The sequence below is a fragment of the Chrysochloris asiatica genome, unplaced genomic scaffold (genome assembly GCF_000296735.1).
Source record: "Chrysochloris asiatica unplaced genomic scaffold, ChrAsi1.0 scaffold00482, whole genome shotgun sequence".
NCBI classification, from domain to species: Eukaryota; Metazoa; Chordata; class Mammalia; order Afrosoricida; family Chrysochloridae; genus Chrysochloris; species Chrysochloris asiatica.
In genome coordinates, this window is record NW_006409000.1 from 664,160 (window position 1) to 675,308 (window position 11,149).

Genomic DNA, 11,149 nt, shown 5'->3' on the forward strand with positions numbered 1-11,149 from the left:
TCATCCTATCATATATCATTTCATTGCCATGGTTACAATCCCCTCCATGCATCATCAACCAACCAAAGGGTATACCCTGCAAGCCTACTCTCCAGTCATCAGCACACAACCCCTCTCCCTCTCTGGGTCTACAGTCTCCAGCCACTCCATTTTTCCATATCATCCTCTCTACCTCCATCTCTAGCATCACTGCTTCTCTGGGTAGGGTTCTGCTCTCCTCTCTTATCCTTTGATGGTCCCAGGAAACTCTGCTCCTAGACTGGAAAGTTAATCACTCTTCTCCTTGCTTGAAAACATCTACCTTTAAATTTCCAACCCTTATAATCAGTCCTGATAACAATTATTCACTATTATATCACAAGAGACCTATCTGCATTTCCTTTAATCAGCCCCACTTAGACAGTTTGGATACTACTCATGGAGATTATACTTTCCTCCATGCCCTCTGGACCTAGATTCCTCCTTGAAAGCTTGTAAGATAGTCACTTCTCATCTTTGAATCCCCTCCATTTTGGGTAGCCAATGTCCAAGTTGTCCATCCCTGTCTAATCTGTGTGTGGAGGGGGTGGGAATGATTCTTGCTGTAAGGGTTTGTTCCCTCTTTTGAGCTACTGCATCCATAGTTGTAAGTCAAGTTCATCAAATTGTATCAGATTACTCTTTTTTTCCCTCTTCTTTCTTCTTCTAGTTGAGCTCTGATCATCCAGTCATTGAAACCAGGTCTAGTGTATTAACTGCAAGTGTGGGTGTTCTTGTGCATATGCCTTCTCTTCTTATCAGCTCTATGCTTCACTCTCCACTCTAGTCCTCTGTGGCTATGTCACTGACTCTGGACCCAAAAGTATCCAGGTCTTGCCACAATGCTGGCCAACTAGTCTCCACCCAGGTTCGCAGGAGTGTAATGAATGTTGTAGGGCTTAGTTCGCAGCTTCATTGCTGTTTTCCCTCACTTCCCCTTATAGGTGATGAACATGGACACCAATCAGAGCATGTATTCCCATTGAGTCTTAGTCTTGAAATCCCTTTAGGATGTTTTGAAGTTCTGGGTTGGTTTTGATAAAATCTCTCAAATTATCTTTATCATGGAATGTCTTGATCACACCATCATATTTGATTGATAGTTTTTCTGGATAGACAATTCTTGTTTGGCAGTTTTTTCTTGTAGGATTTTGTATATGTCTCCCCATTGCCTTCTTGCCTGCATGATTTATTCTGAATAGTCAGAGCTTAATCTGATTTGCTTGCCTTTAAAAGTGACATTTCTCTTATCCCTGTCCACTTTTAGTATTTTTCCTTGTCTTTGATTTTGGAGAACTTGATTATTATATGTCTTGGTTACTTTCTTTTGGAGTCTATCCTTCCTGGGGTAAGTTCAGCTTCTTGAATGTTTATATTCTCATCTTTCAAAATGCTAGGGAAATTTTCTTCCAGAAGCTCTTCAACTATCTCCTCTGTGGACTTCTCTGATTCTTCCTGTTCTGCAATGCCAATAATTCTTAAGTTGTTCCTCTTAATGTTATCCAGCATGAATCATAGACTCTCTTCAGATTTTTTTAATCTTTTCTTTTTTTTCACTTGCTCTTCTGTCTTAGCAGAATTGAGAGATTTGTCTCCAAGCTCACTAGTTCTGGCTTCCATCTCTTCTATTCTGCTCCATTCCCCTTTCAGTGTATTGTCTGTTTCTGATATCTTATTATTAATCATCTGGACCTCTTTTTGCAGGTTTTGAATTGTTTTCAATACTGTATCAATCTTATTTGATTGCTATTATAGTCCTTTCCTGACTTCTTCCCTGTTTTTCTCCACCCCTTTTCAGAGCATTTGAATTTGTTTCCACATCATTCTTCTGAATTCTTTCTCAGGCATATCCAAAACCTGCTCTTCCTCTTCTAAAAAGCCCTTGTCTGTGTCCCGCTCGTTTGTCTCAGCTACTCTCCTGTTTTGGGAAATGTTTTGATATCATTTGTTGTTTCTTTTTCATAATTTCCAATAGTTTTTATTAGTTTTTTTAATGCTTAAGTGGGTGTTTGTTGTTGTTTGTTATAAGTCTTACTGGGTGTCTCCTGGTGAATATGATCACAAGATAGGCTTCCCTTTTCACATGTAATGCTTAGCAGGTATTGTTGGCTTTTGTCTCAGTGGTGGAATATTATGGGCTATGCTTATAGCTTGGCTATATGGCCACACTTGCTGTTTCTTCTTGGGTAACACAAGGAGAAAATGCTCCCACCTCCAGGAAAGATGTGTGATCAAAAGACCCAAAAGCAGAAGTAATATAAATGCAGAGACAAAAACCACCACTTTGGAACAGAAATAAAACTGTGATCAACTGTCCTGTGCTACACAGGCAGTGTTTGTGTAAGGTAGAAGCCTCCAGCAGGCCCCTCCTCTAGTCACTACAGTAGATATGTGCTGTTAGATATTGAGAAATTAATAGGAGAAAGATTTTCCACTATTTTTGTCTCTGAAGGTCAGTTAGGTGTCTGCATGTGCACAGTGCTATTCTCGAGATGGTTGAGTCCATTTATGTTGGGTATTTACAGATTTTTTTATAAGGGTTCTGCACATGGAGCCCAGGTAGTGCAGTGGCCATGAATGGGGTCACGAACCACAAGGTCAGCACCACTAGTCACGCCATGGGAGAAAGGTGAGGTGCTCCACTCCCGCAAAGACCCACAGCCCCAGAAACCCCACACAGGGTTGCCTAGAATCGGAACCGACTTCACGGTGCACAGCCACCAAGAGTGTCTCACAAGTTGATTTTAGGTCTGTGTCTCTGCAGCTGACTTCATCAGTAGCTGCCCAGCTCCTTCTCTCTGTACTGTGGGGAAACTGTGGGGTCTGTGATGTTTTTTGGGGGTGCGTACTCACCTGCCTGATGGCGTCCTGGCTGAGCAAAGAAGGCGCGGCAGGGAAGAGGCAGAAGAAATGCATAGTCTCCCATGCCTCTTGTGCAAGCGTCTCTGCCCCGCTTTTAGAGCCAGTTCCCCGAGCTAGGATGGTTGTAGCCCCGCCCTCTCAACTCTGCCAGGGCAGGGTGGCCATAGAGGAAGTCCCATCTCCAGATTCCTAATTTGCAGTATTTTCCTTAATATTATTATTTTTTCACTTGCGAGTGTGGGAAACTGATGTCCTGGACCTTATACTAGATCCTGAGCTCTGGAGTTTTTCTATGAGTGCTTCCTGCATGAGTTCCCCGTCCCTCTACCATGGAGAGGTCCCGACCTGGCTTTCTCTACTGCTGACCAAACCAGAAGTCCTACAATTTATTATTATAAAGTGAAAATTTTACTCCTTTCATCATCTTTTGATGATTCTACATTATTCAATAGGTTACCTATGTTGTTTTTGTTGTTAAATTGGCATTGATTTAGCTCAGAGTCATATTGACTATGTATGGACGGGTTTTCCAAAAAGCAGCTGATGAGTTTGAACCAACCTTTTGGGTAAAACACCCATGCTAATTTTACTGTGCAACATTGTTGTTGTTGTTAAGTGCCATCCAGTTGGTTCCAACACATAATGACCCTATATAGTGTTTACATGGAGCAGCTGGTGAAATTGAACCGCCAACCTTGAAGTTCAAATGGCTTTGCAGTCTGGCGCATAACCCACAGCAAATCCTTAAATATTGCAACCCAAAGCTTTAATTTTTTTCTTCAGTTCATTCAGCTTCAGAAATACTGAGCATGTTCTTTCCTTTTGGTTTTCTAACTCCAGGTCTTTGTACATTTCATTAGAATATTTTACTTGGTTTTCACAAACTGCCCTTTTAACTTCTCAGTACAGCTCTTTTAAATTCCTCATTGCTTCCATTTGCTTTAGCATATCTATGCATAACAGCAAGTTTCAGAGTCTCTTCTGACATCCATATTGATATTTTCTTTATTTCCTGTCTTTTTAGTGATTTTTTACATTCTTCCCAAAACTCTTCTGGTCTTCATTCATTAGTGTCTAACACATCAAATCTGTTCTTGAGATTGTCTCTAAAACCATGTGGGACATATTTATAGCCATATTTTGTCTCTCATTAAATTGGTTTCATTTTTATTACTTTCAGCCTGAACTTGCATATGAGCAACTGATGTTCTGTTCCACAGTCTGCCACTGGCCTTGTTTTGGCTGATGGAATAAGATTTCCCACCATCTGTTCCCACAAACAAAGTCAATTTGATTCCTGTGATTTCCTGCTGGTGAGGTACAGGTGTATTCACCTTTTTTGTTTTTTAAGGTACTTGCAATGAGTAAGTCATTGTTGTTGTTGCTAGTTGTCATCGAGTCAGTTCCAACTCATAGCAACCCTATGCCAAGCAGAAGCACACTCTGCGGGTCCTTTGCCATTCTAAGAATCATTAGTACACTTGAGCCCATTGAGGGTCTTGTTCTTGTTCTTCCTAATCTGTCTTAGTCTGGGAACTCCATTTAAATCTGTCCACCCTGGGTAAACCTGCTCATATTTAAAATACCGCTGGCAGAGCTTCCAGCATCAAGCAACACACAAGCCAACACAGTATGAAGAACTAATAAACACTTGGTGGATTGATTGGTTTGGAAAACATGCAACCTGAATTATCAGGGGAACCATAAAGTTCATAGGCCTTAAATTGATATGGAAATGAAACAGTGGAAATGCTTTGTTATAACATAACCTGTCATAATAAGAAGTGATAAAACATCCATGACTCAGACTCATACAAAGGATAACCAGCTCAGGCTTGGCGTGGGGGGAGACATTACAGTGAAGTGAGTGAGATTTCTGTCTTTAGACCCAGTTTCCCTTCTTAAGCCTGCTAATACAGAGCTCCACAAATTCCCCACATGGACAAATGGGTATGTGTTAACTTGTGAAACCACAAACTGGGATTCTCTGATCCCAGGTGTGTGCCTCTGCTGAGGACAAGTCATAATTTCTGTCTGCACACAGTTTGGACCAATATAGCAAGAAAGCAAACAGTTGGGAGAATATCATTTCAAATAGAAAAGGTCCTCTTGTATCTGGAATTATAGGTTTTGAGTTCTCATTTCATCCATAATTTTGTGATTTTATTAAAATGCATGTTGCATTTTATCCCTCTTTTTATTCCCCTAGTGGTGATGTTGATCTTCTTTTCCCTATAATAATCTAGCTAGAAATGTGTATTCCTCATATTCTATTGAAGATACTGTTTGGAAGATGACAAGTGCTGCACTGTATTACCATAAAGATAAAGAAAACGTTCCATACAAGTGAATTCATTTTCTCAAATGACATGCCAATATGTGAAAATGAATCAGATTTTTACATTTTAGAAATAAATGGCAAATATATGGTATGAATAGATCCTGTCTATTACCATGATGCAAAATCTGATAATAATATTAGATATAATACTTACACCTAATAGTGGGGCATGTTGGTTACCTGTCAAACAACATGCAAATCAAATTTTTAATGAAAGAATATGATCCTGCTCAGGTTAAGGAAATTAACTGTACTTGAGATGATTATTTATTTAGAAATACTGAATTTCATAATGAAGGCAATTATCTTTTTAATTAGTATATGTTGAGCCCATCAATTAGGAATATCATTGTTGACATCAGATTGATCTTTTCTGAATGCAGAAACTACCAGGAAGATGTTCATTTGTGTAAAGACATTCAACTGTGGATCATAACAATGTATGGATAACATTGTAAAGAACAGGCATTCCATACACTGAATTGTGCTCACGGGGAACCTGTATATAGACAAGAAGCAATTCTTCTAACAGAACAAGGGGATGCTGAATGGTTTAAAATCAGGAAAGGTGTGTGTCATGGTTGTATCCTTTCACCATATTGACTGTATGCAAACTAGATAATATGAGATAATATGAGAAGCTGGGTTAAAAGAAGAACATGACATCAGGATTGAAGGAAGATTCATTAACAACCTATGACATGCAGATGACATAACCTTGCTTGCTAAAAGTGAGGAAGAATTGAAATACTTATCAAAGACATCATTAAGGTGATTGCATCTGAAGGTAAAGGCAATGAAAATCCTCACAACTGGGTCAATAAATAACATCATTATAAATGGAGAAAAGATTGAAATTGTAAAGGTCTCATTTTGTTTTGACCAACAATCAAACTCATAGAAGCAGTAGTCAAGAAATGAAAATACAAATCGCACTGAACAAACATGCTGCAAAAGTCCTCTTTAAACTACTAAAGAGCAAAGCTGTGACGATGAGGGGTTAGGTTCCCTGGTCCAAGCATCACCTAGGATGCATGAGAAAGCTGTACAATGAAAAAGGAAGACATAAGAAGAACCGGTGCATTCAAGTCATGACGCTGGTGAAAAATATTGAAAGTACCATGGACTGCCAGACGAACAAGCAAATCTGTCTTTGAAAAAGTACATCCTAAATTCTCCTTACAAGCGAGGATGATGAGATGTGGTCTCTCACACTTTGGACAGGTTGTCAGAAAGGGTCATTCCCTGGAGAAGGACATATTAATAGGTAAAGTGAAGGATCATTGAAAAGTAGGAAGATCCCTAACATTAGGAAATGACACAGTGACAGCAACAATGGGCACAAACAGACCAACAGTTGCGAGGATGGCACAGGTCTGGGAAGTGTTTCCTTCTGTTGCACACAGGGTTGCTATGACTTGGAACTGACTGAATGACACCTGAGAAGAACAACAATCACGTGGGCTCTGCTGGCCCACTTCTTACAGAAGAAAAAGGTTTTGGAAGCTTTTCTCTGTTATTTTAGATTTAATGACATGGAAAAACATGACTTCAGTTCTCTCCATAGATAAAGCCAAAGAGCTGCTGACTCACGCCTTTCCTAAGAAACGTGCAATGATGCAGGGTTCAACTGAGATGGTCAGGCATAGTCCCTTTGTTCAAATCTGAATCTTTACCCTAACAGTAAATGATGCCTGAATACTAGCCGTAGTCTAACACCTAAACCTATGTTGAACCATGCCCTTATCAATAATCTGAACCCAAATCCTAATTATAACCCTAGAGCAAGTCCTAGACATGAATGCTAACATTCTTCACAAAACTATATTCATATATCAAACTTCAGTCCCCAGAAACATCCCCAGTCTTAGCAAGCATTAGCCTAAGAACAGGTAAATTGATTAGTAGCTGGCCCTCAAGTCCCCATTTTGTGTAGTTGGCCTACAATCTTCAAATTCTTATGAAATGATTCTATGTCATTTTGCTTTCTTCTTAGAAGCATGTGTAGTAATTCTGTGCTGCACATGTTTCAGTTTATGGTCTCATTTTAAAAACACAACATTTGGAATTCTAAGACGTCTATTTTCACTAGGAGTCCTAGTGGCATACTGGATTATATATAAGGATTTGTTTCGATTTTGTCCTATTCTGTTTTTGGTTTATTTTCTCTATGCAAAAGATAGGTGAAACTTATCAGAGACTTTTGACATTAGGATATTGCAGGAACTAGGGATTTACAAAAGTTGATTTTCAGGTACTTAACACCCAATAATTTCCCTATTTTTTTCAGTCATGCTTCCATTAAATAGTTTTTGTGGAAAACTATCCAGGATAGATCATGACTAGTAAAGAAGTAGTAAGAAACTGGAGAAATGAGAAGATGGCAATTTATGAATATTATCCAATAGAAATATTACCCTGCAAAATTCTCCAAACTGTTAAACTCTAGCAGGTTTGAATCAACTTGCTTTACTACAAATCTGTTACATTTGTCTGGCCATCACACTGATGGACGTTAACTGACAACTGTGGTGAGTTAGGATGAGCTCTCCATGTCTCAAGTCTGCTTGCTCAGAGGCACTTAGATCTTCTCCATTCACCTCATGGCTCTGCCATGTCAAGGCCGATGGGACCACAAACAAGCAGTTTCTTAGGTGTGGCCAAGGCTCTCATGCTCCAGAGCCCTCAGCTGCAGCCCATTCCCCTGAGGTCTGTAGCATCCCCTCAGAATCAGGCTCAGATCGTCTGCTCTGGTGGCTCCTCACACAGGTCACGAAATTGGACAGCTGGGCCACCGCCAACAGAGGTTTATGTACAAGGATATACCACTGTGGGAGGGAATCTTTCATTTTGCTGGCAGTAATAAACTGCAGCATCTTCATCCTCTACTGTGTTGATCTTAAGCATGTAATCTGCTCCTGACCCACTGCCAATGAACCTGTCTGGGACCCCAGGTCCCCGGTTAGAAACTGTATAGATCAGTGGCTTTAGAGCCTGGCCTGGTTTCTGCTGGTACCAGTTTAGATAGGCGTAATCCCCATAATCTTCTGGAAGGCTTGTCTTGCATGTTATAGTGGCTGAGTCCCCAAGAGTGATGGACAGGGAGACTGGACTCTGCGTCAGCACAATATCCTGACTGAACACTAAAATAATGAGAGGAAAGTAAAATATTATATACTAGCATCAGGAGCGATTTTCATGATTCCCTTCTGCTATTTATTTCAGGCTAGATTATTAGTATTTTTTTGTGATTTGGATTCATAGCACCAAATACCAAATTTTTAAAAAGAACAAAACATTTCCAAGTCCTAATGGAGCCTCATCCTTTGTCAAAGCCTTGACAGATTCTCTCTCATTCCTTCAGCACTTCTGATGCTTGAGGATGCCTCCTAACTATCACAGATCTAAATACCATAGTCTCCTACCCAGAGGACAAAAACCCATGCACATAACAAGTGAATTGGAAAAATGGGGAAGAAATGATGTCGCCAAAGCTTATCCTTCCCCACCGCTCTCCCTTTTCATCTTGCCTCTGTCCTCACCAGAGTTCCAGAGCATGACCAGTCCCAGAATTGGAGTAGCAAGCCTCATTTTGAGAAGTTGAATCGAAGAGTCCTAACAAGTAAAGGCAGATTGGAGCTGATCTTTTATCTCAGATTTACACAGGAAGGTCCTCCCAGGGGTGCAATATGCAAAGTCTTTGGTGGGTGCAGCAGTGTGGAATGAACCAAAGGAAGGCTGGACTCTTCTGTGAGCAAATCACATAAATATATTCTGTGTTTGGAGAAAAATATTACAGAGAAATGTAATCTTCCAGGACTAGTAGGAAGACTAATTTAACTTGGAAGTTTGTATCTGTGGGGAGGACATCGTTCATATGGCTCTGTCATTCTAAGAAAAGTCTGAGATCTTGATGATGCAGAGATGTGACTTGCTGATTTAGTTGCTAGAAGGTGACAGGATTTTCTATTTCATTGTCACTCAAGTAATCTATGGAAGAAGACAGCTCCCATGCTTACTGTGCTGATCCATAGAGTGGCTCCAATACCTGGTTAACTTGAAATCGTTCAAGATTATCTGGTATCTGCTTTTATCAGGTTAAATGTTTGTTAATGCCAGATAAAAATGTTAGAAAACATCTATTCCTGGGATTTAATTAACTAAGCTCCATAAGATCCCAGAAATAGATGTTTTCTAATATTTTTATCTCTAATGAATAAACATTTAACCTGATAACAGCTGATGTTCAAAAGAACATTAAAGTAAAAAGTGCTTGGGAGGAAGGAAAAACCTGCCTCTCTCTGTAAGAGAGTTAATGATGTTGTTAAGTACTATGGTGGCGTTATTTCCGACACATAGCAACACTACAAAGAATTTCCAAGGAGTGGTTGGTTTGAACATCCAACACTGTGGTTAGCAGTCCAGTGCCTATCCTACAGCACCAGACCTCCATTTAAACAAGGGAAAAAGGAGAAAGAATGCTATGCCTCAGACGTGACTATTAAATTCATGGTAACCAGTTGACCCAATCTGGCACACGTTGTATCATACATTTCTCTCTCTTCCTCCCTTTCTCTCTGTGTGATGCACACACAGACACACACACACTCATACAGCAGAGAAATCAAGTAGACTTTTTAAGGTTAGAATTTTATCTTCAGGTGTGGTCATAATTAACAAAGAATCATTTTATAATGTTTTTATGGTTGCCATTCTGAAAAACTCTTCCAAGCCTTTCTTTTTATGTAAAACTAGATGCTCTCAAGGTCTCCATGTTTTTGTTAGCTGTAAGAATCCATGTCTCTGTCCTGGCCTGTGTCCTGGGAAGCTAACAGTCTACAGGTCAAAGTAGACTTTGTATGTGAGAAGACAAACAGTGAGTTCAGTTTTCATGCTTCAGAGTAGCTTGTTTTAGTAGTAAGAGAGCATGCCTGAAGTTCTTCATGTTATTAATTTTGATCCTTCTTTTTACATACTCAAATAAAATGTACATTTCACATTGACAAATCAAAACCTAGATTTTTTTAACCCAAGATTGTTCTGTGAGGCAGATTATGGGAGTTAGTCACCAATGGAAGGTTTGGCCACCAAGTTAGTATCCCAGGCTTAGCTTTTCTTACCGGTACTACTCTCTGGTACAAGGAACTCTGGTAGCATAGTGGTTACAAGTCGGGCTACTAACCTCAAGGTCAGCAGTTAGAAACTACCAGCCGTTCCACAGAAGACAGATGAGGCTTTCTGTTCCCATAAAGATGTGTTGTTGCTATTAAGTGCTGTCGAGTTGGTTCAAACCCATAGTGACCCTGTATAGGATTTCCAAGGAGCAGTTGGTAAGCTTGACCCATTCAACTTGCCATTCAAATGACTTTGCAGTCTGGTGCATGAATACACAGAGCCAAAGAAGGACACCACCTTGGAAACTCTGTACAAGGTCTCTATGAGCTGGTGCTGACTCCATGGCGCTTAAAAACACAAAAACACCAGCAGAGTGATGGCTATATTCTAGTTGTATTACTTTCCTCAGTGTTCTACTTCTGTCACTGCTTTTTCCCTGTTCTTACTCCTAGACCCACTGACTAGTCTATACTAGTACATGCTGGTATGGTATCATTCCCAGCACTGTCACTCATCCTGTGGTGTTGTTACTGTTGTTATTGTTAGTTATCTTTGAGTTGGTTTGGAGACATAGCAACCTTCTGCACAACAAAACAGAACAGTCCCTGTCCTGGGCCGTCCTCCCAATGGTGACACTTGAGCTCATTGCTGCTGCGACTATTAGGGGTCTTTCTCTTTTATGCTGATCCTCCAATTTACCAAGTAGGATACCATCTTTCAAAAGCTTGTTCCTCCTCACTCCTGCATTGCTGGTGGGATTGCAAAATGATCCAACCTCTCTGGAGAGCAATATGGCATTTTCTCAGAAGGTTG

The 11,149-nt window shown here is 40.1% G+C and overlaps 1 gene segment (V, D, J or C); it reads right to left on the reverse strand.

Moving 5' to 3' along the window:
• Positions 1-8,029: 8,029 nt before the first annotated feature.
• Positions 8,030-8,812, reverse strand: LOC102838447. The segment is given in 2 exon segments: positions 8,030-8,364; positions 8,764-8,812. Coding segments are annotated over 2 exon segments (384 nt in total).
• Positions 8,813-11,149: the final 2,337 nt, after the last annotated feature.